Source organism: Manacus vitellinus, unplaced genomic scaffold, assembly GCF_001715985.3.
Source record: "Manacus vitellinus isolate BGI_N305 unplaced genomic scaffold, ASM171598v3 scaffold_6_pilon, whole genome shotgun sequence".
Classification (NCBI taxonomy): domain Eukaryota; kingdom Metazoa; phylum Chordata; class Aves; order Passeriformes; family Pipridae; genus Manacus; species Manacus vitellinus.
Window position 1 is genome coordinate 38,675,725 of NW_021940750.1, and position 27,860 is coordinate 38,703,584.

The 27,860-nt window shown below is 47.2% G+C and overlaps 3 protein-coding genes across 3 annotated transcripts; 1 reads left to right on the forward strand and 2 right to left on the reverse strand.

Moving 5' to 3' along the window:
• Nucleotides 1–221: 221 nt before the first annotated feature.
• Nucleotides 222–2,260, reverse strand: LOC108641334 (inositol 1,4,5-trisphosphate receptor-interacting protein-like 1). The gene has a single exon (XM_018082292.2). It carries the CDS (start codon nucleotides 2,097–2,099, stop codon nucleotides 345–347), a length of 1,755 nt encoding a protein of 584 aa, XP_017937781.2. The 5' UTR covers nucleotides 2,100–2,260; the 3' UTR covers nucleotides 222–344.
• A 3,200-nt stretch (nucleotides 2,261–5,460) lies between these two features.
• LOC108641333 (inositol 1,4,5-trisphosphate receptor-interacting protein-like 1) lies at nucleotides 5,461–7,308 on the reverse strand. The gene has a single exon (XM_018082286.2). It carries the CDS (start codon nucleotides 7,276–7,278, stop codon nucleotides 5,689–5,691), a length of 1,590 nt encoding a protein of 529 aa, XP_017937775.1. The 5' UTR covers nucleotides 7,279–7,308; the 3' UTR covers nucleotides 5,461–5,688.
• A 5,888-nt stretch (nucleotides 7,309–13,196) lies between these two features.
• On the forward strand, nucleotides 13,197–24,556 carry LOC103758490 (potassium channel subfamily K member 16). Its single transcript, XM_018083061.2, has 5 exons — nucleotides 13,197–13,556; nucleotides 15,472–15,592; nucleotides 18,945–19,111; nucleotides 20,667–20,835; nucleotides 23,627–24,556. The coding sequence occupies exons 1-5, from the start codon at nucleotides 13,197–13,199 to the stop codon at nucleotides 23,941–23,943; spliced, it is 1,134 nt and encodes a 377-aa protein (XP_017938550.1). The 3' UTR covers nucleotides 23,944–24,556.
• Nucleotides 24,557–27,860: the final 3,304 nt, after the last annotated feature.

The following is a 27,860-nucleotide window of genomic DNA, read 5'->3' on the forward strand; positions in this document are numbered from 1 at the left end:
CACGAACACAAGGAGCAATAGTGGCGATGCCTATCACTTGAGCCCTGAGCAGCTGGAGGTACCAGAAGGAATTCCTGGGCCCATCTAAAAGGGCCACAATGACCATGAGAGTGGGAGGGGAAAGGAGGATGAAAGTCATCTTTGTAGCCCCCCTGGTCATCACTGGAGGCTGAGCTGGGCAGACTGCTGTTAGGGGAATGCTGATGGCAGAGCGCTGCTGCAAAGGGTTTTCCTTTCCCTCTCTCTGTTCCACATGCTCCTCACTTTTTTCCTTGCGGTAGGAGGTGCTTGTCTTTGACCAGTTGTGAGCCCCCCAAGCACAGTTGTGTGCAGGAAGACTTCTTTCAGTGGCCGTCGTGCAGCATTCTTGAGAGCCGATGTCCCAGTTCACGGCACTCGTCCATTGCCTGCGTGTGGGCGACCGGATCCTGTGCCAGGCGATGGAAGAGGTTGGGTGGCTCGGCGGTTTTGACATCAGGGGGCAAGAGAATCTCTTGAGGAAATGTCCGGTTGCCCACAACAAAGTGGTCAAGGCGTTTCTCCTCCAGGGAACTGTGCAGGTACTCCATGGTATCCTCCAGCCGCCGGCGGAAATGCCTCATGCGCCAGCCTGACAGAGGTATGGTGTTCAGGAGGTGCATCACAATGGTCTTCAGGGTATAGGTGGAGAAGTCTATCCCCAGAAGAGCTCGGGCCAAGACATGCAGGCACTTGAGGTGCCAGCTTTTAGGTGGAGCCTGCCAGGCAATGAGCCTAAAGAACTTCATCTCTGCCACGGCGTAGGTTTCAGGCCACATTGTGCTTGGGGTGAAGAGGGACTCTGTAGGCTGGCTGCTCACGTAGATGTCTGAATTGCCGACTTGCACCCCAAAGAGCACCTCAACCGTCAGGCTCTCTCTGCCTCTGGTCAGCTTGAATTTGCAGCAGCGTCTGGAGGGCAGCAGCACTATTTGCCAACTGTGTGACTGAGGCAAAGCCGGCCAGGCCGCTCTCACCAACTGGTAGAACCAGCGGGCAGTTTTCTCCACATCCAGGTAGGAGCCAGTGCAGAGGGTGTTTAGGAAGTTGGGCTCCTCGTTCCTCCTCTGCTCATCCTCTGGGTGGTGGAGGGAGCACAGCACGTTGTCATCCTGCTGCTCCCTTGGGCAGGTGCACACCGGCTCCACGCGGATGAAGAAGTTCCTGCCAGGTATGTGGCCTGAGGTGTCCATCTCCAGATGGAAGGTGTGCCCCCGGGGAGGAGTGAGAGGTACAAGGACACTGTACACCACATCCTCTTCCCGGGGACTCCAACCTTCAAAGGCACTGCCCACCCCAATGGCTCGTTGCGGCACTGGGTATGAACTGTCTGACAAGAGGTGTCCAAAGAACATCATAAAGCTGTCCATCACTAAATTTGTCATCGCTCTTCCTTGCAGCAGGTGCTCTATGTGCTCATCTAAACGCCGTCTCAGGTTGTGGGCAATAACATCATCTTCTTCTTCTACTTCATTTACAACATCGTGGTTTTCTCCTTCATTTGCACCATCGTTGTTGACTTCCCACACAATCGCATCACGGTTTTCTTCCCCTTCATTTCCACCACCATCGCCATCTCCTGCCCCCTCCTCCTGACCATTGTTGTCTGGCTGGCGGTTTCTTCTGCTGCGGATAAACCACAACCACAAGAGAAGGCCCGGGACTCCAACCAGGGCCCAGAAGTCCCCCTGTTGCAAGGCAGCCCAGAGCAGGGCTCCCCAGGCCCTGACACTGTGCTCCAGGCTGCTCTGCTCCAGCTCCTGCAGCAGCCGAGTCATCTCTCTGTCCAGGAGCTTTTCACGCAGCTCCATGCGCAGACGGGTGACCTCATCCAGTCCATCACCCACCATCTGTGGGTACTGGATGAGGGTTTGCAAAAGCACGAGAAGAAACATTCTCGCAGCCATGGCCTGCAGGAGGAGAGAGAGAAGGGATTGAGTGGGGCTGAAAGGGAGGGAAGGAGCGAGAGGTGAGGGGAGTACGAATGGGAGCAGCGGGGATGTGGAGCAGGAAGGAGAGGGCCCCAGGGCAGCTGGCAGGCAGCAAGGCCTGTCCCACTGCCCCAGCAGCAGCAGCACCATTCGGTGCCCCAGGTGTTCTGGTGAGGGATTGGCCCTGGGTGCAGAGGGAGAACCCAGCCCCAGGGGCAGCGTTTCGGCCCCGACCCTCGCCCAGCGCAGCCTCGCCCCTGCGCGTGTGCACTCACCACTTGTCCAGGCTCGACTGGGGCAGCGTTACCTGCTGGGGCCATCTCTAGCTGCCCCCACTGTGACACAATGCCTGTGATGTCACAAGAGCCACATCACATCACAGCCAGGCCAGCCCCGCCCTTCGTCCCCAGCCCAGCTCAGCAACTTCCAGTGGCCCTGGTGTAAGGCTTAAGGCTGCCTTGGAGTTAATCTTCTTCCAAGAACTTCCATTCTCCTTTCTTTTGCATTTATTCTCATCTGTTCCTCAGTGGCAGTCACATGGAAGAGCCATGTTTGAAGGGACCCTTGAGGGTGTTGGACTGCAAGCCTGACTCCACACTGCTTGAGCTGAAGTTAAATCTCTGAGTCACGGAGGTTGGAGAAGACCTTGGAGATCTTCTGTCCAACTGCCAACCTTACACTGCCTATTCCACCAATAAACCATGTCCCCAAATGACACATCAACAGACCCTTTAAATGCCTCCAAGGGTGGGGAGTTAGCCTTTTCCCTGGGCATTCTGTTCCCAAACTTGATAAGCTTTTTGGTGAAGGAATTTTTCCTAGGATCCAATGGAAATCCCCCCTGGCACAACTTGACGCCCTTTCCTCTTGTCGCAGTGCGTGTTCCCTGGGAGAACAAACCATCCCCCGCCTGGCTACCACTTCCTTTCTGGTTGTAAGAGAACGATTAGGTCCCCCCTGAACTTCTTTTTCCTCCTGCTAAACACACCCAGTTCTCTCAAACACTTCCCATCAGACTTGTACACCTGTCACTAAAAATCCTCCAAAACCCATGGGACAGTAAAACCCTCTAACACTGCATTTTACTGTTAGAAAGCAAGGCATTACTTTATTCACAATCCTGGCTGGGTCCGTGTCCTACAGAATCCCGACCGCTACCCAGACACCAATGCAACTGTTTTTCACCTCTTTATTAATTTTTAGGAAAGAAAGAAATGAATGTTCATCGGTCCTAAATGACATAATTCACTTTCATTGAGGATTGATCTCTCCTCTACTGGTTATTAATTCCTCCCTGTTCATGCGAATTAAGTCCATACTTTTGATCCTTTTATTCTGTTTTTGCCCCGGTACGGACTTTCCTTTACATATACCGAGTCTCCTAGAGTCTCTTCTTTATCTTCTGGTTTCTGTAAAATATCCTTGTGGTCCATAAATTCTGCATGCTCGATTTCCAACTTCAGCAACACACCTTTCTCTCCCTATCAGAGTTGCTTTATCAAAACTGAAAGTTTCAGTGTTTTCTCAAGCTGCGCTCCCACAATAGCAGCTCATGTCAAATGCTGCTGAATGCAAGCGACAAGTGATTCAACAGACTGTGTATTATTAGTTAAAACAATTATTAACAAGTTAATGAAAAGAGAGATCATTTCCAGCAGGACCACAGTGGTTTCACGACTCTGCTTTGCCGCCCTGACAGAGTCTGGACACCTCAGTGTGGTTCTGTTTTGTCCTTGGGAATTGCCCATCCCTCCAGAGGGACTGGCTCAGTAGTGCCCCCAAAATGCCCCTGGCAGCACATGGGTGTGCTCGGCTGCCTCTTTGTGCTGGAGGGGTCTGGCCTTTGCTGCCACTGCTGTCGTGGCCTGTTCCAGCCTTCTGCTCTCGACACGGGCATGTTTTGGGCCTTCAGCTCTGCCCTGCGCTCTGCGTGGGCAGCAGGCCTTGCCTTCAGCTCTGCCCTGTGCCCTCAGCACAGGCCTGATGTGCAGGCCTTAGCAGGCAGCTGCAGGTCCAGGCCCAGCCCTTCCCCACATGCACACACACACTCCCAGGGATTTGGTTCCCACCCATGGCAATAATTCAGTGAGACTGGGATCCAGGATCTCTCAACCCACACAAGAGAAAGGATCCCCCTACAAAAGGAAGAGCTGCCAGAGGGGAGGAAAGAAACTCCTCCAGTCCTTTGAGGACAACTGCCATCCTTTATTCCACAGTGGGGGTGATTTGGGCAAGCCAAGCATCTGGAAAGGGTTCTTTCTCTCTCCCCCTGCTCAGGTTGCTTTAAGAAGACGCGGAAGCAACTAGAGACAAAGGAAGATGGACGTTCTGCAGAGGGCAAGCAGCTCTCCAGCCCTTCACTTGTTGTGCCTCTGCAGGAGCAGAGGGGGTTCCCTAAATCTCTGGTTCCAGCCAGAGGCCATTGGTGGCTGCGTTTCTACCCTGCACAGAGCTCCCCTTCGAAAGGATCGCTCTGCTCTCTTGAGGTGCCTGGTGCAAAATGCCCAGTCTATGAGAGGGAAGGAGAAGAGCAGAGAACAGGTCTGGGAGTGTTAAAGGCCTGGTGGGCTGGGACTTGGAGAAACCTGGTCTACTGGAAGGTGTGCCTGCCCATGGCAGGTGGGTTGGAACCAGATGAATTTTAAGGTCCCTTCCAGCCCAAAGCATTCTGTGATTCGATGAGCAGAGGGGCCGGGTGGTAGGAGGCCTAATTTAGGATGAGAAGCCATTCAGCACTCTCAGTTTGCTTGAGGTCAATGTGACTGTTCATGAGCACAGACTCACAACTAGTGTGATTTACCAAGCCTCTGGGCCTGGTGGAGTTCCACACAAACTTGCACGATCCAGATTCTAGAATAGCACTCTTTATTGAAGCAAAGGGAAAGGAGTTTCTGGATTGCCAGTCCTAAATGCAGTGACTACCGAGCGTTAATACTTTTTGAAACAAAGAGTGGGAGATCTATTGGTACTATATTTATGTAATACTAATATTATATCAAGTCAACTACCTATAAAATATAAGTATGCATTAAATTAAAAATTATTTAGTTATATATTAAAAGATTAAGGTCAGCTGCAACTGTGTCTGGGGATGACAGACTTCGTGCAATGGTGACCTAAAGGTGTCCCTTAAGGGGACAAGTGGGGCCAGATTTTTTTGTGCTATGCTTTTATAAAAAACTAATGTTATATTCAATAAATTATAGATCTATGTGCTATAGTAAATATCTCTATGTCCTATTAGTTTTAAATATATATATACACTAAAGAAAAACTTTTAAATTTATATCTAAAAAATTTCAGGTCAGGTCCAGCAGGGTGAGTGCAACCTTGACCTAAAGATAGCCCTTCAGGGATAAATGAGAGATATGCTTTGGGATGAGCAGATTCTCCAGCCAGGCCACCACGAACACAAGGAGCAATAGTGGCGATGCCTATCACTTGAGCCCTGAGCAGCTGGAGGTACCAGAAAGAATTCCTGGGTCCACCCAAAATGGCCACAATGGCCATGAGAGTGGGAGGGGAAAGGAGGATGAAAGTCATCTTTGTAGCCCCCCTGGTCATCACTGCAGGTTGTGCTGGGCAGAGGGGAATGCTGATGGCAGAGTGCTGCTGCAAAGGGTTTTCCTTTCCCTCTCTCTGTTCCACATGCTCCTCACTTTTTTCCTTGCGGTAGGAGGTGCTTGTCTTTGACCAGCTGTGAGCCCCCCAAGCACAGCTGTGTGCAGGAAGACTTCTTTCAGTGGCCGTCGTGCAGCATTCTTGAGAGCCGATGTCCCAGTTCACGGCACTCGTCCATTGCCTGCGTGTGGGCGACCGGATCCTGTGCCAGGCGATGGAAGAGGTTGGGTGGCTCGGCGGTTTTGACATCCGGGGGCAAGAGAATCTCTTGAGGAAATGTCCGGTTGCCCACAACAAAGTGGTCAAGGCGTTTCTCCTCCAGGGAGCCGCGCAGGTACTCCATGGTATCCTCCAGGCGCTGCAAGAAATGCGTCATGCGCCAGCCTGACAGAGGTACGGTGTTCAGGAGGTGCATCACAATGGTCTTCAGGGTATAGGTGGTGAAGCCTATCCCCAGAAGAGCTCGGGCCAAGAGCTGCAGGCACTTGAGGTGCCAGCTGTTACGTGGAGCCTGATTAGCAATGATCCTGAAGAACTTCATCTCTGCCACGGCGTAGGTCTCAGGCCACACTGTGCTTGGGGTGAAGAGGGACTCTGTAGGCTGGCTGCTCACGTAGATGTCTGAATTGCTGACTTGCACCCCAAAGAGCACCTCAACCGTCAGGCTCTGTCTGCCTCTGGTCAGTTTGAATTTGCAGCAGCGGCTGGAGGGCAGCAGCACTATTTGCCAACTGTGTGACTGAGGCAAAGCCGGCCAGGCCGCTCTCACCAACTGGTAGAACCAGCGGGCAGTTTTCTCCACATCCAGGTAGGAGCCAGTGCAGAAGGTGTTTAGGAAGTTGGGCTCCTTGTTCCTCCTCTGCTCTTCTTCGGGGTGGTGGAGGGGGCACAGCACGTTGTCATCCTGCTGCTCCCTTGGACAGGTGCACACCGGCTCCACGCAGATGAAGAAGTTCCTGCCAGGCAACTGCCCTGTGGTTTCCATCTCCAGATGGAAGGTGTGCCCCGGGGGAGGATTGAGAGGTACAAGGACACTGTACACCACATCCTCCTCCCGGGGACTCCAACCTTCAAAGGCACTGCCCACCCCAATGGCTCGTTGCGGCACTGGGTATGAACTGTTTGACAAGATCTCTCTAATGATAGTCACAAAGGTGTCCATCAGGAAAGTTGTCATCTCGCTGCCTTCCTCCAGGTCCTGAACAGGCCACTGTATGTGCTCCTCTAAAAGCCATCTCAGGTTGTGGGGAATAACATCATCTTCTTCTACTTCATTTACAGCATCATGGTCTTCTCCTTCAATTGCATCACCGTTGTTGACTTCCTGCCCAATTGCATCACGGTTTTCTTCCCCTTCATTTCCACCACCACCACCATCTCCTGCCCCCTCCTCCCACCCATTGTTGTCTGGCTGGCGGCTTCTTCTGTTGCGGATAAACCACAGCCACAAGAGAAGGCCCAGGACTCCAGCCAGAGCCCAGAAGTCCCCCTGTTGCAAGGCAGCCCAGAGCAGGGCTCCCCAGGCCCTGACACTGTGCTCCAGGCTGCTCTGCTCCAGCTCCTGCAGCAGCCGAGTCATCTCTCTGTCCAGGAGCTTTTCACGCAGCTCCATGCGCAGACGGGTGACCTCATCCAGCCCATCAGCCACCATCTGTGGGTACTGGATGAGGGTTTGCAAAAGCACGAGAAGAATCAGTTTCGCAGCCATGGCCTGCAGGAGGAGAGAGAGAAGGGGTTGAGTGGGTCTGAAAGGGAGGGAAGGAGCGAGAGGTGACGGGAGTACAAATGGGAGCAGCGGGGATGTGGAGCAGGAAGGAGAGGGCCCCAGGGCAGCTGGCAGGCAGCAAGGCCTGTCCCACTGTCCCAGCAGCAGCAGCACCATTCGGTGCCCCAGGTGTTCTGGTGAGGGATTGGCCCTGGGTGCAGAGGGAGAACCCAGCCCCAGGGGCAGCGTTTCGGCCCTGGCCCTCGCCCAGCGCAGCCTCGCCCCTGCACGTGTGCACTCACCACTTGTCCAGGCTCGACTGGGGCAGCGTTACCTGCTGGGGCCATCTCTAGCTGCCCCCACTGTGACACAATGCCTGTGATGTCACAAGAGCCACATCACATCACAGCCAGGACAGCCTCGCCCTTGGTCTCCACTCCAGCTCATCAACTTATAATGGCCTCAGGCAACCAAATTGGTGACACCCACAAAATACAGACCTAACTGGGAGGTCAAGTAGCTGAAGGACTAAAGGTGTGGCTTCCATCAGAAGCTTTTAGATGTGTTATAGTTGTAGTTTGAGAAGCTCTTCTGCTGGCACAATTCTCTGTGGAATGGATGATCTGGCTGTGGTGGGTCTAAGTGAGAGGTACTGCTGCAGGGCCTCTCTACCTTCTCTATTGTTTGGGAGGAGTATCCACCCACCCTCGACTCCCTGGGGAGCAGGTGCCACAGGCCATAGCATGCAGGACATGGAGAAGACAGTGCTCTATCAGCTGTGGTAATTTCTGACGAACATTTCCTCTACAGCAAACACATTTCCTCTGGAAGTCAGAGCCAAGGCAGCTGAAGAGTCCATGGCAAAGAGCCTGGAACCAGAGACTCCCATTACAACCTCTACACTGACTGCACACCCTTTTTGAGGGAGTCCAGCCTCTCTGGGAGCTTCACTCAGTGCAAAAATACCAATAAACAGTGTATTTAAACAAATGCTTCCTCTGCTGAGTGTCTGTGCCTCACTTTAGTGAGGAATGCAGGCACTAGTACTCAGTGCTTGTGGTGTGTTGACCTTGGCTGGACAGGGAGAGAAAATCAGGACCAAAGACTTGTGGGCTGAGACAAGGACAGGGAGATCACTCTGGTTCAACTTGGGGAAACATATTTAATTTTCTACCAAACAAATCAGAGTGGGATAATGAAAAATAAACTCAAAATATCTTTACCATAACCCTCCCTTCTTCCTGTGCTCAGCTGATCACTCTGGCCAGCGCTGTGGGTTCGGACTCACAGATCACTTGGGTAGTTCTCCGTGCTGGGCTGTCTGGCACAGCAGCCCTTACCTCCTGAACACCAGAGCTCTTATCTCAGTATCAGCCAACTAGCAAAGGCAAGTGACCAGCTTCAAGATTTTCTTCACTCATGGATATCAGCCCATTTCCTTGACAGCAGATAGTTATCTGCAGGAATTTGGCTTTGCAGACCTAAAATAATAAAAAGGAAGTATAAGGATCTCTGTTGAATACTGCTTTAGCCTAAGTGTTTAATAGTCTGGCATAAGATCACAGTATAAAAACCAAAATTCCACATTTGAAGACTGAATGTTCTGACCAGTTATGAGTAATAGGTATTTATAGGAGAACTGCAAGAAAGTGTAAAAAATACAGATCATCTAATGGTTTTAGCCCTAAGCACAACAGGAAATACAACCACAATCACATAGTAAGTCATTTCCATGGAAACTGATAACATTTTCCATTAAACTGGAATTAATTTTAGGCTATAATCTGCTTAAGGACACAGAATGCTTAAGGATGCAGCAAGATAGCTAATGCCATATGTAGAAAAAGGAAATGGCCAAACCGTGGGTATAATTGGAGTGTAAAGGAGTGAGAGCAGGACTGAGTGTAAGAAAACTCTGTCCCAGCACATCATGTCACAGGCAGGAAATGCTCCCTGCCCTCCATTACCACCGGATCTCACTACGTGGGTTTCCCTGCAATGGACTGGGTAAATAGTGCATGTGGAATTATTGGAATTGATATAACTTTTCCAATTTTTTAATGGTTGTTAATTAGTTGTTAATAAGTAGTGTGTGTGGCCTTAAAATTTAGCTGGCATTCAGCAGAATTTAACATAAACTGACATTGTGAGAAAATTGGGAAAATTACTGAAACTTTAGCTTTTGATAAACTAACCTTGATAGGCTTTAATGAGCAAAGCCTGGGAAGAGAGAGATGTATTGTTGAAATTGGATACAAGGAGTGCAGAATTTATGGACCACATGGACATTCTGCAGAAACCAGAAGATAAAGGAGAGGTTAACAAAAACTCAGTATATATGTTGGAAAATCCCTACCGAGGGAAAAAGATACTAAAAATATGAACCTAATTACTATGAACAGTGAGAAATTAATAACCAATTGAGGATAGAAGACTAATTAATGAAAAGGAATTGTATAGTTTAGAACCAATGAACATTATTTCTTTGTTTGCTAAAAGTGTATATATAGGTGAAAAAGCGTTGCATCAGTGTCTGTGTGGAGGTTGGGATTCTGTCAGTCACACACACCCCCCAGCACTGTGAATAAAGTAATGTCTGGCTTTCTAAGACTAAAAATGCAGTGTTAGAGGATTTTATTATCCTTCCCTTGTCCATTAACTGTGCCATGGATCTCTCCTAGCTCAGGAACAAAAAGTATTGATTAACTGCCTTACTAGCCACACGGCATCCGTGATTGCCAAGGCCACCCAGCCCCCAAAGCTTCCCTTCCACCCTCCATGGCCCAGGATTCACCTCCAGCTCACACCAGAGCTATCAGTCCCTGTTCCAGCAGCACTGCAGGTTGTCCATTTCCACCTTCCCCCAGCCTTTCCCAGCCCAGCCATGGCCCCAATGAGCCAAGCCCACCAGCAGAGCAACAGCCCTGCCTGGCTCGCTCCCTAAGCCCTGCCTGGCCATCCCTGCACGTGACTCTGAGCTACAAGATGACTTCCCAGCCTGAACTCATCCTGTCTCATCACCATGAACATGACCCATGATCACCCTGCAGGGGTGATTGAACCTGCAGAGGGTGTCCAGGCCTGCCCTGCTCCGTGGATGGGGACAGTGGGACAGACAGACTGTGGTGTCAGCGCACTCAGCTCCCAGCTCCTGGGCCTGAGGGAGCTGCCAGCCCTCACTGCACCTGGGCACAAAGGTTTGCAGGGCCATGACAGCCACATCCTGCTGCCATGGCAGTCCTTGCCGGGAAACTACACCCCAACCCACCACAGCATCAGGCAGCCCAAAAGGCCCTGTTGTTGCTGTAACTACAAGCTACAGGACAGGTGGCAGTGAGGCAGTCCCAAGGGAACTGGGCCAGCAGAAGTCCTCCTGTCAATTTATGGGTTGTGGAGAAGTGTTCCAATTGGTAGCTCTATTTGTTGGTTTCCCACAACTAAAAGTCACAGTGATTAGGCCTTACATCCACTTCTTCAGCTCTTTCTTGAGAAACAAGTGCCATTGAATAGGCCTGTCGGCCCACATGGCCCAAGGTATTGGGGAACAAGAGATAAAAACTGCTCCCACCAGTGATTTGTTTTGATTAACTAGTAGGGTTGTACTAACTTCCCTGGCAGTGTTCAAGGCCTGGTTGGATGGGGCCCTGAGCATGGACCCACCTGATGTAGTCGGTGGCCCCCCTGCCCAGAGCAGGGGGTTTGGAACTAGATGATCTTTAAGGTCCCTTCCAACCCAAACTATTCTATGACTTTTATGATTTCTTTGATAACTTGCATCTAGGAGGGATGTATTCATGATCTCACAGTGCAAAAAGGTAATGGTGGCTGGTTCACCAGATACACTCTCCCCATTTACCTTCCCAGCTCTCTAAACAAGTTATCACTCTGCTTATGAAGCAGGTGTGAGGTGCCAGCATCAGCCCTCAGATGAGGATGTTGTACCTACAGCAGCTCCCAGCACTTGGAAAGTGCTTAGTTTCCATAACTGGGGTGAATGGTGTCAGGTTAACCCAGTATCCAGACCCCTGGGGTGGGATGGATGATGGTGCACTGTCTCAGTCCAGTGACATTCAATAACTATAAGTGGCACAGCTCTTGCAGCCTCCACCAAGAGCATGTTTTGTAGTTTTTAATCTAGGCAAAGTAAGGAGAAGAGCAGTCACCACTAACGGAAATTATTCTTCCTTTTATGAGGAATGGTTTCAGGTGAAGAATTCCACTGAGTGAACATGAGTTCCCTCTTCTCTGTCTTCTCCAAAGCAACAGTAATGAACTGTGCTTTCCCTCCCTCTTTCCCTCCCTCTTTCCCTGTGCAAGTGTCAACCCAAGTATGAACAAGATGCTGTGTAATGGGACACACCTCTCACATCAGAACAATCTGTAGTGGTTTTTGCAGATTCGCAGGCAGTTTATTGAACACTCTTCATACGAAGACACAGACTGGAATAAGGTGATCTGTATTGCCTGTTCTAGAGCTACAGAAAAACAAAGGTCACCAATCTTCCTGGCAGTCAAGGGGTCCTGAAGATGCATGCACAAATAGCAAACCTGCTATCTTGGAGATGGGACTAGAGGGAAATCCAGCTTAGTATACAGTTCAGAGGAGAGAGCATGAAAAAGGTGAGGTTTCTTGGCACTTACCCACCTGATCGAACCACTACAACTGCAATCAATATCAAATTCTCACAATCTTCCATGACTTTCATGGCTTTTTCATCCATTTTCCCTTCAGATGAACTGAGGAAATAACCCACTTGTATTATATTCATGTCTGTTGTGCAGATGAAGAAATGGTGCCTTTGTATATGTGAAGGGAGTTCTCTTATCTCACAGGGCTGGGAGTCTGAGAGACACAAAATGGTGAACCATAGGTGCCTTTATTTTTATAGAAATAATTTAAATCTGAGCAAGATGCACACCTTTGTCGTAACTTCAAAAGAAGTAAAAGGAAAAACGACACATCCTGTTTCTACAAACCCTTTTCCAGTAACTCTAAGGAAAGTCTTTAAAGGTTTAAGGGTTTGGAAAGATACTTACCTTCATTCATAGTCTTCCTGTTTTCCTCTGAGGTCAAACAGATTTATGTGTGAAAGGACGACCTGCACTTGACAGAGTGAAGCTATGTGCTGCTTCTCGGTTACACCAGTTCTGCAAAACTAATCCTAGAGCCTCTGCCTTTTCTGGTATTTTTGAACTCAATAAAAACACAAAGACTTGAAGAGAAGATTATATGGAACATTTTAAATGCTTCTTCAAAGGGTGATTTGCTACAGTGTTTTCTCATTATTAAAGTAGAGCATCTGCTGAAATAACAGAAATCGTGCACAAAGCAAATGAAAATTCTGGAAAATCTAAAGTCAAGAAAGTTAATCTGAGGGTTAACAATGTCCATGGTGCAGCCAAGCTCAGATCTGTCTGCTATCTGTTCCCAAGTCAATATCTTCATTCAAGGACTTCCCTCTGCCACCCTACAAATTCCTCTCAATGGCACCCAAGTTCTGATGGGAACAAGCTCTGACACTTAGAAGTGGACAAGTAAGTCCAAGTAAGTCTTGGACTTACTTGAAGCTACCCTTGAACACAGGGCAAGAAGTGGCTTCTGGGATCATCGAGGCTTGCCCTGGAGTCCAGTTCCTGGACTCAGCAGGAGACACAGGAGTGTAAATCATGTTTTTCCAAGCAAACTCCCCTGTGGACCATTTACAGACTATCCTCACCTGTCCCCAGAGCCTCTTGAGCAGCAGATGGCCACCCGCCAGCTCCTCGCATCCTGACCCACTTTTCCTGAGAAATCAGCAAGGGAGAGTTTCACAGACAAGAGGAAATCCCTAAACAGCATGCAGCCCAGAGAGTGGAAAGTTTTTTCTTGGGTTCGTTGTGTTTTGGTTTGTTGGTTTTTTTTTTACCCAACTTCCCAATGAATGTATTTGGCAGCTCGCTGTCCCTGTCAGCACAGGATCCCAGCGGAAGCCAGAGCTGGGAGGGCTCTTCCTGCCCGGGGGGGGGGAGGCCTTCCCAGGAGTGCAAGGGATTTACTAATCGCCACCTTTCACTCCCTCATCCCTCTCTGTGTCCCACTGAAGGCCATGTGCAGAGGCAAGCTGCAGACAGGTCTGCTGGTGGCTGGCTACTTTGTGTACCTGCTGGTGGGTGCCGCGGTGTTCCAGGCACTGGAGAGGACCGCGGAGAAGCAGGAGAAAATGGCAGCCGCCCAGATGAAGGAGGCTTTTCTGCAGAGCTTCAGGCAGCTCACGGTGGTGGAGATGGAGCAGTTCATGAAGGTAAGTGGAGCCCTGTGGAAGTCCTTTCTCCCTGCTCTTTCCTCATTAGGTGTTGTTTCCTACTTAGCCTTGCTACACAGGTTGACTTTCACTGCTCTCCTGATGCGGTCACTTGGATGCTTTTAGCAAACCCCTCTCCCGTCTGAGAGGGTCACTCTGAAGGTAAATACAGCTTGTGTAGCTGGACAAAACCTTGTGTGTGGTAGCTATTAATAGTCCCCATCCTGCAATGTCCTTTTTTTTTGGTGGGGGGGTTCTTGCCTCCTGTTGATTCAGCTCTCAGTGTGGCTGTGCTCATACACAATGGGTGGAATGGCAGGAAAAATAAGGCTGTCTGAAATGAATGGCTGTGGCTTCCACTTACAACAGTGTCACTGGTAGCACCAAGGAACAATAAGGCAAGGTCTGAACGGGGGGAAAAAAAAGAAGCCCAAATTACTACCAGGAGAGTGGCATGGTCAGGGCTTACCTTCTGAAGATGGTGTAGAAGTGAAACAGGTAGTCTGGTCAGAGGGAAAGTGTTTCTGATCACAGCACAGGGAGCTGAGAAGTACGGTTGTCTCTCCATCATCAGTATTTCCTAGCTCTATCTGCTGCAAGATAGAGAAAATGAGGAGTGAAAGCCCTGCGTGGAAGCATTTCCACATGGGAAAGGAATGGAGCTCTTAATGGGCTTGTTTGCAAAATAATGAAAGGTGGGGAAGAAATGGTATTTCTAATAACACAACCAGCAATTCAGCCCCCTTTTCACCTACACATGCATTCTCTTCACCTTGATTGGTTTTTATGGGTAGGGGAGTAAAAAAAAAGATGAACTTTTCAAGACAAAGAAATCTTTGTGCAAGGGCTATGGAATGATTTTTGTTAGCCCTGATTTTCTGTAACACCAGCAAAACGGATAGTGAGGGAGGAAGCAGGGAGGAAGACTTTGCTGGTGCAATTTATTCCAGCTTGTGTCTTGCCTCTGGCAGGGATCTGTCTTGGATTTTGACTCAATTATTTCTTTACAAACCAGCCTGCCTTCCAGATGTCCAGTCCGATCTTCTCTGTTTGCTAAAGGCAATTTTAATTATTTTAATTATTATTTTTTTAACTTAAATAAATTAACAGCACTTAGAATTAAAACAAAGGGAAAGAAGAGTCTGAAAATGCTTAAAGTGATAGATGACAGGGCTTGAGAGGCTTGGATAGTCAAGCCCCTTATGGCAGGGCAGTCTCAACTCACTCCATCTCTGACAGATGTTCCTCTAACCTCATCTCAAAGGCCACTTTGTAAATATGTGCATGTGTGTTCATGCATGCAGTTTGGAGAAAAGTGTATATGTCCAGCTTTGCAAATCAGTGGACTTTCTTTGAAGGTAATTCTGTGACACTAACCAGAATACAGCCCTAAAATTAAATTCTGGGTGTATGTCATGTGTGCCCTGCCACAACTCCCCGATGCATCCCTGGCACAGATCAGAGTCACTGCTCAGTGTGCCTGTGCACAGGTGGGTGATCAGATCCTGGATCCACCAGTGCCACCTCAAGGGTGAATCCAAATCTAGCAACCAGCCATCCCATCCCTTAGTCTAGCTCTACCACATCCTAGCCATCTATAGGATCATTTTTTCCCAAAGTACTCAGACTAAAACAATCAAGGTCCTTGATCCCACTGAAAGAAAAAGCACTAAAAGTTCTCGTAACACCCACTGAGGCAGTCAGCATAAACGGGGCAGAAGATGAACACTGAAAACCACCAACTAACTGCTACCCAACCTTGGAGGTGAAGGTGTGAGTAGTGTAGAGGATCACCACAGTCAGGTGAGTGGTACTCACAGGAAAGGAGCAGTAGTTGGATATACCTGCAGTATTGTTGCATCATGCACTTCAGAAAAGCAGTCATGATGATACCAAACTTTGCCTTCTCTCCCAGAACCTGACCGAAGCCATTCAAAATGGAGTATACCCTGTTGGAAATGAATCACGGTTTGAAGAGAGCAACTGGGATTTCAGTAACTCCTTCTTCTTTGCAGGCACAGTTGTCTCCACAATAGGTAGGTCTAATGCTTTTCATTTGTGTGTGCTTCATGCGTGAATGATGCTTATTACCTCTGGTAATTAGGACATGAATGGATAATACTTTCCAGGATAAAAACTCCAGCCCTTCATTGACACTGACAGTAAGCAACCATGGACTTAGTCCTTATCATGGCACAGCTCTTCGTGCATTATTTTGGCTTGTCCAATAGCAGTAGCCTTTCATATTATTTCCCACTTGTTTCTTCTTTTCAAGCCATCTGTTAAAATGTTTGCTCTGCTGACAGTTGTGTGGGGGAGATCACTTTCCTGGTCTTTACTCCAGGGTCAAATAGGCTTTAAATCTGAGAGTGCTGTAAAGGATAAAAGAATGGTAGGAAGTAAGTGAACCCTGCTGGGGCATGGGCACTGTCTCAATAACCTGTCTTGAGCTGTTAATTCACATATTGAATTAGTAATATGCCAGAAGGAAAAAAAATGGGAAGAGAGAAAGGCAAATACTGAGACCTTTATGCTGCTGCTTCAAGCTGTTCTGACCTTTTCAGGGCCCGCCTGCTCCTACCTGCTTCTCCCTTTCTCTCAAATATGCATCCTAAAAAGTGCAGGCCTGCCAAGCTTAAGCAAAAAATCCATACTGTTGGCACCTGCTTCACACTTTCATGAAGTGGAAGTCAAATCTATGTTTTTGCAGAGTGAAGCTGAGGCCTCCCTCCCACTACACCCTAAGCACAGCTGCTCCACTGATCCATGGGTGTTACATATTACAAAGGCCCAAATGTCGTCCCAGCATCAGGGCAGGTGTTTAGGTGTTGCATGAACCCATGTGGAGATCTCCTGCTGCAGAGGAAAGGCAGGAAAGTCCTCGGCTCTGTGCAAGTGCCGCAAAGCAAGAACTAAAACATCTCTCAATTAGAAACACTGTTTTCAGCACAAATCCAAAGAAGAAAATTAAGTACCCCCAGCCAAAATAAGCACACCCACCCCTCATTTCGTGCACCATTTACATCATGCCCAAGTCTCACACTATCCAACACATTTTCAATACTCACCACCATTCTTCCCATCCTTTGATATAATACACAGATATCATTCCCTTAGTCTATGGATTACCCCTGTGAAATGTCTGTAAAATGCCCATAAAGGTCCAGAGATGTCCACAAAATGCCCAGTGAGTTCATTTAGACCATGACTTTGGGCTCAATCTGTTGTGGTGGTCACTCAGGACAGGAGGGGAGCCGTGTGAAGTGGAGTTACTGATCACCAAAGGCAGCTCAGGTTGGGTCACTGCTGCACTTGCACTGCTTCTTGCAAGCCTTCTCCACTGGTTCTGGTGGCTCCTGCTGTAGTAATTCCCATAACATGCAACTCAGGTCCCAGGTTACAACAATATATTTCCTTTACAATCTCTGCCTTGGTCCCTTTGAACCAAGTCATATGGTTTAACATTGCAATGAACTCTTCCTTTTGCCTCTGCTCCAGCTTGGATTTATCCACAGACTGTGGTCCCTTAGGGTTGTTTGTACCTGCTCCAAGTGGAGCCTTATCGGTGAGCCACAGTCTCTCCAGAGCTGTACCTGCTGCAGCATAGACTTGTCCACAGCCATAGTCACTTCGAGGTGCACCTGCTCCAGCATGGCCTTATCCATGGGCCTCAACACTTTCAGAGCTGTACCAGCTCCAGCGTGGCCTTACCCACAGCCACGGTCCCTTCAGATGTGAACCTGCTCCAACATAACCTTACACCTGGCTACAGTCCCTCCAGGGGTGTGCCTGTTCTGTCATGGGTTTATCCATGGACACATGCTTTGAGCTGCTCCAGCGTGGACTTATCCACAGCTACGGATGATCCAGTGTACCTGCTGCAGTGTGGACTCATTCTTGGGCCACAGTCCCTTCAGAGGTGTACCTGCTGTGGCACAGACATAACCACAGGCCTTTTAAGATGGACCTGCTCTGTCACAGGCTTATCCAGAGCCACAGATGTTTCAGGGTGCCCTGCTCCCACCTGGACCCATCCACACTCCCTTTGTCTGTGAACTCAGGTTCACTGGAGTTCCAGCCTGCCCATGAGTGGCACAGGAAAAGCCGTCACTCTGAACGTGTCCCACTTCCTTCTTCTTCCCCCAGCTTTATATGCTGAGCATTACACCAGATGGTCTGGAATGTCCCTTAGGTGAGGTGGGGTCACCTGCCCCGGCCGTGTCCCCTCCCAGCTCCTTGTTTACTTCCAGCCTCCTCGTTGGTGGGGTGGGGTGAAGAGCAGAAAAGGCCTTGACTCTGTGCAAGCCCTGCTCAGCAATGACCAAAACATCCCTTAATTAGCAACACTGTTTCTGGCACAAATCCAAAGCACAGCCCCATACCAGCTGATGGGAAGAAAATTAACTCTATCCCAGCCAAAACCAGTGCCTGTTTCTCTGCACCTCCGCCACAAAGGTCTGTTGTGAAGGCATGTCAGGTACTTCTCTTCACCAGCTTTTTTTTCCGTGAAAATGGAATATTTCTGCAACAGGAGCACAACACAACTCATGCATTTGGGATCTTGTAGACAAAAAAATCACTCAGTTGTTTTATTTGTCTTTTCCCCCCAAAGAAAACATTGCATTTTCCAAGTAATGCATGCCTTGAGATGAACTGTGCTTGGGAAATGCCTTTTCCCAGGGTCATTGGTAGAGTAAGGACAAACACAAAGGGCAGTACTCTTGCACTCAGGGTTGTACCTCATGGTGTCTAAGAGTCTCCAGATCATTAAAAGATATGTTTGGAGTTGTTCCACTACTGAGATAAATCCTCTTTTAGTAGGACTTTAAGACAAATATCTCTGTGGCTTGAATACATCAGCCACCAGTGGGATCTGGACTAATTAGCACCATCTATTCCAAATGCACACTGTGCTCCTTGGGACTGGAGCCAGTATCTGGACACACCAGCTTACTGGGATTTAGCCAGAGAGGTCACTAACACACAGGCAGATCAACAAGAAGCTAGAAATGGCTGCATGTGATTCTAACAGCCTGGGACTCCAGCCTTGATGTCTTCCAGATCCTCAGACTTCTGTTTTCTGTCTTTCCATGTATTTGTTGCAGGACAGAGCACATTACCCATAACTGCTTCTAGATTGAACTTTTGTTCCCACTAAGTCTGTGTCGGGAGCACAGAGTGCTCTCTGCATCACCCCAAACATGCAGGGTGAATCACTTCATCTGCTTACTGCCTTTTTCAGAGAAGAAAAGAATTCACATGTCCTGAGAAGTGCTAACCACATCTTTTGGGGTCACAGGCAGGCTGGATTGGGGGTAGGGTTGAATGTGACTGTGGACTGCTCCAGTACTTTGGAATATCTTCTCTAACCAATCTTTTTTTTCATAGGCTATGGCACGTTACATCCTAGAACTGTTGGGGGACAGATCTTCTGTGTGTTTTTTGCTCTCTTTGGAATCCCTCTCAACATTGTTTTTCTGCACCGTGTTGGTAAGATGCTCTCACTGCTGTGTAAAAAGCTGGGGAAATTCCTGTACGAGAAAGGAATGAGAAAGGTAATTGTTTCTACTTACTCAGGCACAGTTATATACTCAACTCTAGTTTTTCTTTTTCTCAAGTTTTATGCTGCCCTATCCTCTAATTTATCTGTTCTCATGCTATGTTAGACGTGCTAGGAGAGGGAGAGACAAATTCTTCACTCACGGAGCTAAGCAGACATGGTAACTGTAGAGATATTCAGAGAAAGGGATGCATTTTATCTTCCCATCTAAATGCAGACATCCAACCCCCTTCAGCAATCAGTGGAGAGAGTGGGCATCCCATCCCACTTCTCCAGACACTTACCTCGGGACCTAACACTCTAGGGAAGTACATGCCTCCCTTTATAACCAGTAAAGATGATTAAACATCTCATCGTGAGGCAGCAAAAAGCAGGTGAGCTGTGAAAAGCTGTTAAAAGTAGGTGAGCTGCAGAGATTTTAATGAATATTGACTCAATGAATAGCGTGTCACTGCTCCTAACTCGTTACACAGTCCTTTACTCCCTCTCCACCCTTGACTTTGGCAATAAGGAAGCATCAGACCAAAGTTGTTCATTTGAGCCCAGCTGCTGAAAGGTGAGGAGACACCTGTAAAGGGCTAGAGACAGGATGTGTCTTGTCTGGTGTATGTCCCAAGTTATTTGCAGCTCCTCCCTTTCTCTCACCACTGCTGAGGAAGTGAGAATAGCTTTTCTGTGTCTCCTACTGTTCTCTTTCAGGATAAGGTATGAATGCTACAGATAACCCTGTTCAGATTGCTGAATTTCTTGCCATATCTGACAAACTTAAATAGAAATTAGGGCTTGCTCAGATGCAGACACAAGCAAGTGCACAATGCATGAGGACGTGGAAAATTATCCAACAGTTGCCATTGATTTTCAGGCAATCTGGACTAATAAAAATCTATACATGAAATTTATGCATGTCTGGCTGATAAATCTTAACATATAACAAGTCTTTTTCTCCAGTCAAGGCTTCTTCATGACTGCTGGGAAGTAGAATGGTTCAAAAGTCACTGTCCAGGCACTTCTTTATCAGGACCTCATTAGTTAAAGGTTTTCTTGTAGTAAGATATTCACTGGGTAGGAGAAAAGTTGTGGCACTGATGCAATGAGAAATAAAGTCAATAATCAAGACTCTTGAAGATAATACTGTCAGAAATGGTGCAAATATTTTTTGTAAAAAAGTCCGTTTTCCCAGGCAAATTTAAATGTCTTTAGGTGGTAACCCTGAATACCTAAAAATTAAAAATTATGTAGTCTAGTGATAAGTGGAAATAGTCTGACTCCAGAAAAATTCATTGGATAGGAATTCCTCCTATACTCGTGGTCATTGATACAATCACATAAAAGACTACATCTTCCAGGGCTACTGTGGACATGAAACACCCATAACACATGGCTTCCCCCTGCTCCCAAGCAAGGCTGGGGTGCTTCCAGAGGAAAAGCACTCAGTAGAAATCCTTCCGTCCCTGTGGTCCTAGATAGCCACCCACTTTGAACAGCCACCACTGTATATGGCCTACTAGCATGTCAAATCATGATTATAATTGAACTGGTTTATTTTTCAGAAGAAGATCAAATTTCTGACCCTTTTGTTCTTCCTGGCAACGGGGATCCTAGTTTTTCTGTGCTTGCCATCAGTCTTCTTCCAGATAACAGAGGGCTGGTCCTACAGCGAAGGAATTTACTTTGCATTTATCACCCTCAGCACCATTGGCTTTGGAGATTATGTAGTAGGTAAGGTTGACTGCAGAGAGGAGACACATCAAAACAGCAGGTTTATGACTGTAATTCCCATGGGTTGACTGCACAGGCCACCAGTGTGCTGTACAGACAAATCTGTCAACAGAAGTCTTTGGCTAGTCTTTGCCTTATACAGTTCTGGGGGAAATACTCTTTTCTCAGGGATTTTATGTGCTGACAAATATAATGAAATGAGGTGCTTTGGGATGCAAAGAAGACAAGTATTTTGGTGAGGAAAAGAGAAGTGTAAGGGGAGAATTCAATGAGCTTGGCAATTTGTACACACCAAAAGGGAACAGTTAGAGACAGTCATACAAAACAAGGCACATATCACTGCTTTAGCTATCTAAGACTTATGTTTCAAAGTGTAGAGTAAAGAAATCATGTTTCAGAATACATGATTTTACACAACAGACAGAGAGGTGGAAATCCCAGTCATGGGAAAGCGAAGAAATCTACTCACTCTTTGAGAAGTTGGCCTAAAGATATGTATCACTGCAAAAGTGGCCTTCTTTGATCTCCTGAGCATCTCTGAAGGTTCTCTGTCTTCACAAACCAGAGCTTAGGACTTCCCCTGAAGGAAAACTGTTTAAGATACATTCAAGCATTCCAGAATGCTTCTCAGAATGCTTCCGTGGATCTGCTGACCAAAATACACTCTCCGAGGAATTTCCAGAGGAAGTCCAAAATGTTCACCAGGAGCCAAATCAGTGTCCACAGAAGAAGCAAGCAAACACCTGGACTCCATGGAGAATCAAAGATTTCTCTACAATCACCTGTCCTGCCAGCATCTTGCCAGCCTGAACTTCTTCTCAGTGGGGATGTGCAAAGGAAGCTGTGTAGCTAATGCTGTGCTGTCCCTACAAAGAATCTGGAAGCCTCATGTTCCTTTCTGAGGGACAGAAATCCACCACAACCTCTACAGCACTTTCCTCCTCTGCAGCCATATTACTTTACAAATGCAATTAATTGTATTTTAATTTTTTAAATTGTTATTTAAAAATAACAATTAGATAGGCCTCCTGGCTTTATGATTTCACCTTCATTAGGATGACTTAACTGGAGCTGAAATATTTTTCCCTGCCAGAATTTATCTTAATTTACCTTAACAACAGTAATAAAATAGTGATAGGTTTAATGCTTCACATCTTTACAGTGAGGCAAGCAGAATCAGTGACTGCTCTGAGTGTCAGGCATTGCTTACAGATGACAAGTGGTTTTGTGCTGGCCAAGCGGAACAGAACAGGTTTGAGTTTATTTGCATTTTAGTAATTCAAAACTGTTTTGTAGCTAAGCCTGTTTTGGGTAGGGAGACACACTAGGAAGGTGGCAGAGCCTGGATTTAATTGTTTGGAATATATGTGCATATAGGTGATACCTCTAGGGTGAAACTCCCTGCGAGCTGTTAACCAAATATGTGCCCTGCTCAAGTCCAGTTTTGAGTTAACATTATAAAGATATTGCCAGTTGCTTTGCTAACCCCACATCTTGAACTTCGGATAAGAGCACAAGGAGATGCTTTGTGCCAAGGCTGAGAATGTCTCTGCCAACTCAACTCCAGCAGGAGGAAAAGAAACAGCTGTTGGATATCTATCCATGAGGACAGACCTGCCCAGTCCTACCCCATTTCCAGAGCTCCTGCATGACGAAGAACAAAAATCTTGCACATTAACCTGTGCAGTTCAGAGCACTGCAGGATTTGACAGGAGTTGCCAGCATCCTGACTCCTTCCATGCAGGTTCTCAAAGGGAAGTGATCCACCAGGTTTGTGGTGATCTCCCTGTCCATGGACATGGCTGTGTTATCAACTATGTGGAGTCCCCCCTGGCAGTGACTTGGAGCACTCAATAAGCAATATCACCAAGTTTTCCTGCAGATGCCAGTGCCACATCACCTGTATCATGGTGATAATGTTGTGTGGGACCAAGTTCAGTAGGAGCAAATGCTTTGTTGTGTGTTGGGGGTAGATTGCTGACATATGAAAGATCAGACTAAATGACCCACACAGAACAGCGAGTGTGAGATACTGGTTGATGCTAAGAGGGTTGGACTGCATGAAATGAGCTTTGGTTCACTGGTTTCCAGTGCAGAAAGTTGTGTTCTTGGCATGTGTCAATGAATTCTCATCAGTCACCTAGTTTTTTTAATGGAGGAAGCTCCTGAAACCATTGAAAAGTAAGGTAGGAATTGCAAGTACTCTCTTTGTATGAACACAGGTACCTATAATTTAAAGGACATATTTACTAGGTTGTAATCACACTCTGCTAGAAATACAGAGAATTACAATAACCCAGGTAGTAAAGGTTGTGTGATTATAGCAGCCCAATGTGCTCTGCTTTTTATGCTTTGGGAGTTTGGGAATATTTCCAAGATAATAAGTACAATTTAACACTACTTCCCACATAATTGCATTTACCTGTAAATGCAGCAGTTGAACCAGGAGTGATATGGTATAAGGGGAAAAAAAATATCCTGCTCTCATGCTAATTCACCTCAATCACAGAATCATAGAACCATGGAATGATTCACTTCAATCCCAGTGTGTCTTTTGACAGGCCAGCATATTTGTGCTAGCATATATCAGTTTGCTGCAACAATAAACACAATAAACCATTGCTCAGCCTTAATCAAATGCTGGAGAGGTGAGAGTCTCCATTACAATGAAAAAGTCACCCTGAAGTTCTCAGTGTAAAATATACTGATGAATTCATTAAACTGTTCCACTTTACTTTGGCAAGGCAATTTTAACTTGTTAATTTTCTTCTTTCTCTCCCTTTATCTTCAGGCAAACAGTCTGGCAGGAATTACTTTTCCTACTATCGAGTGCTGGTGGCCATTTGGATTCTTTTCGGCCTTGCCTGGATTGCTCTGCTGTTTAATTTATTGACAACGGTACTAGAAGATACTGAAAAAATAATTGTCAAGGATCTCCAGCAAATTGGAAAGGTGAGTAAGGACAATGGAGCAAGCCAACAAAGAAGATGCTGGCCTGTTCAGTTTATTCCAGAAGAAGAACTACCACCACCAGGTGCTGGAGGGGATGCACAGAAAATGGAGTCATTAACAGCAGATTCTGAACACACAAAAAATGAAAAAAAATAGTTCTCTAATAGAAAAACTATTGCCATAACATATAAGAGTTGAATTCTTCATCGGAGAGTTGATAGTTAGTTATTCTAAAGAAAATCCCGTGGAAATAAAATTTTTCCTACCTTTTGCTGAGATATGACCTTTTAGAACTCAAGACTCAAAGTTGCACAAAGCCTGAATATTAATGGTAAGAAATTTGCTCCTCAATTTGCAGCTGGGTTGTGGTAACAACCTGAGAAGTGCACTTGCTTTGCAATGTGTTTTTAAGGTGCTTTCACAAAAATGCAGAGGAGGGGCACGGTGGAGCTTGTTGGCTCTGTTTGGATTTTGCTGCTTGCAAAAAATCATATCTCTTCCAGGAACTGACATGCACAAGCTTTTCTGAGGCATTGCATAGCACTTTTGGAAGAAGAAATAAGGATATATATGAGAAATAAATAACTGAATAGATGCCTGATTTGAGCCATCATGTTGGATAAAGTGTTGTGGTCTGAAAGATGTGTTTAAATGGCAAGACCTGGGCTCAGTTCAGAGACATCAGAAGCATCTAATGGACAGGGTTATGGAAAGGTTAACATGTTAGAAATGATTCATTCTACCTCTTCCTGTTTTATACTAAGTTGAATAAAGGCAATTTTACCTTTTATCCCTGTGGCTCTGAAAACCCTTTCTGACGGTGTTTATGAAGAGCACATAAATCCATGTCTTGAATTCAAATGTTATAATAATTTTATTCTATAAGCTTTTTAGAATAACAGAGACCGGTTTGAAAGGAGGAGTCCTCACTGCATCAGAGCCTTTCTCCTATGTTTGTATTGCATAGGAACCATGAAGTCATTCTGAAGGGCTGTAGCTTTCCAAGTGTGAGTGGTGTCTAAACCTTCAACTAGGTGATAAAAAAAGGATGCTGGACCTGGGCATGGTTTTTCAGATGTACTGTCTGGCTTGCAGGCCACTTCTGGGTGAAGACTCTGACCTTCAAAGGCTCAATCTCTGTATCATGTGCCTTCTGTGTGTCAAAAGTGCAGGGAAACCCAACCCTGAAGTGCTGGCAAAGCAGCTGGGATAGACACAGTCATAGACACACGTCCCATGGGTGTATATGGTCACACCAAAAGTCAGCCTAGTCCAATACCCTATCTCTGATCATGCCTCCAAAGAGTGTAAGAAAGAGGCAGCTCTGCCCTGACCCAGTGCTGGGGTCAAATCCCTCTTCCAGCAGCTGGGGGCTCAAGGCTACCCAAAACAGGTGGTGGGGTCCCTGTTCATCAAATCTTATGAACTTGCCCACATGTTGAACTCACATCAGTGCCCACAGGACCCACCCAAGGCAGTCCATAGCTTTAGTACACAAAGTGCCTCTCTTTGACGGTGTTGAACACGCCACTTGACAGGTTTTTGTGAGCCCCTCAAGCTCCTGTTTTGTCAGACTGAATAACTGTTCTTTGATCACCCTCTGGGTGTTAGTTACAGCAAGATGAGTCCTTGCTAGAGTTATTCCTGTAGGAAAGGGAGAATAAATTACAGCTATAAAGTAATTTCAGGTCATAAAGATGCAATCAGCCTTGAAGTTGGATTCATAACTATTTCAGTCAAACAGAATCATGCTTCTTGCCAAAACAGTTCTACTGGTTCAAGACCTGGCATGTAAACCTTACCAAATATGTACTTTCTTTCCCTCCACAAATTATTTTTCAGTGTTAACCTCAAGGCTGACTTCTCACCTCATATGTCTCACTGTCAGTAAACCTTTCTGAGGCAGCAGGAACAAGAACTCACTGAAATTAGGGAAGGGTATCAAGGGTATCATAGGACACAGTGGTCCTTGTGCAAGCCAGAATCCTGTTGCTGTCACAGGGCAACACCAGAGCCAGGCAGAGAAAGCAGCTGAATGCTCCCAGGCAGGGATCTCTTCACATCTCTGTTTTTCCCTCTGACCGAGCAGTGACCCACATTATTATTTTCCAGGTACAATTTTTTTTCCTCTAATTTTTTTTTCCCATCCCTTCCTACAAGGACTATTAACCTCACTCCCAGTCTAATGGAGGTACTATCAGGGCTGGTTTAGGGTGGGCTGGTCCTGCCTTGGGGTGAAATAGCCATTTTGCACAGCCTCTCATAATTCCTTCCATGCCCCCCAGACCCAGTGAAGGGTTTTCTTCAACTTCTTCCCATTGTCCCACTTGCTCCCTGTTGTGACAAATAACACAACCCAGCCCTAGAACAAGCTGGTGATGTCCCATTGCAACGCAGAGCAACTGAAGATGCTTTTTTTAGACATTTCAGGAAGGGCAAGAGGGACATCCCATGGACTCTGACTGTAAACAGCAAGCACAGAGCCAGGCTTTGCTGCAAAACAGGACAAATTCTCTTTCCTTTGCACTGGTGGATGTTTAACAATAAACCTTGAAACCCAAGCACTTCCCACTCTCAAGAGTCCATCTGCCCTGTGCAGGTACTGCCATAGAGGGCAGGTGATTCACCTTTTAACTCATTCCTCTTGCCACGCTTCCCAGGTAAGGATGCGGCACAGAGGGACTGGAAAAGTTACCCAGGGACGGGGGATGCAGGGAACATTAGCCAGGAATGCCGATCATGAGGCTGTCCTCCTTCGGGCACCAAGAACTGAGGTGTCCCTTCAGCTGTAGGTGCCAGCCTGGGAACACAGAAATCCACATCCACAAGGAGAAGCTCAGCTGCTCTGAGAAAGAAGACCGGTCATTCATAAATCCTCAGCCCCGCGGGGAGCCCTTTTGAAGAAGGGTCTTAGCTTTGCTTCTCGTGCCCTCTCGTGGCTGTGTGCTGCGGACCCTCTCCCTCCGCGTTCCTGCCAAGTTTGGGTTGTTTTACTCCACCTCCCGCTGTGCAGTTCGGGTTTTGTCAGTGGGAACGGGAGGAATCCGCCTTGTATTTTTATCGAGTTCATACGAGCTTGCTAAGGGCTAAAACACGCCTCATTCTCAAGAAGGAGGTGGGGATGGGCACCTCAAACCGGTCCAGCCAGGGATCCTGCCTTATACCCACACTGAGACAGCTTTGTGGAGGTCATCTGGGAATGTGACGGCCTTCTGTCAGCAAACCATCCTCACTGGCAGCATGCAGGGTGCCAGTGAGATGGAGTACACTCCTATCACATGCCTCATGCACAACCTTCCCGTGCATAACATCTGCTGCAGGATCAAGAGGCACATTCCCACCTCCTGTCCCAGAGGGAAAGGGATCAATCTAGAAAAAAATGTACAAAAAAGCAGGTTTGGGTGCAGGCTTTGGGAGCAGGGTGAGCTGGCCCAGGCTGTGGCACCCTGAAGGGCAGGCAGGGTCCCATGCAGCACGAGGGGTGGAGATAGGAGCTGCTGATATGTGGAAGAAAGAACCAGCACCAAAGGGTGTGTGGTCCTCTGTGCTGGGAAAGGCAAGGGAAAAGCCCGGGAAAGCTGCAAGCCAGGGTGGGAGAGGAACTTTTTTGGATGCAGTATTGTTTCTTGTGCTTAAGCTGAACAATAAATCCGTGTCCAGAAGGGCTTAGGCACAGTAACAAATCTCTCCAGGGCTGGAGCAAGCAGCCTCTTTCAGCATTATCACAACAGCAGCAGAACTTGTCCTCACGTCACCCCTGAGAGGGGGAGCTGTTGATTCCTGTGCAGGTAATAGAGGCCCCAGAGGAAATTCAGTGTGTCACTTGAGTTCATACATGAGACCTTTGGCTCTCTCAACCAGGACCAGGTGTCCTGGTGTTGCTTACTAATAAATTAGAGCCAGCTAATGGTTCTGTAGTTGTTGAGGTTAAGAAAATAGTCTTAAAATGAGAGCAAAATTAGAATGGAGATTCTACTCCACAGCTGGAGATTTAAACTAATCCCAAGATTTTTAATTCATGAGTATAAGCCAGGCTTTGCTCTTCTTCTGCACGTCCTCCTTGCCCCAGGGAC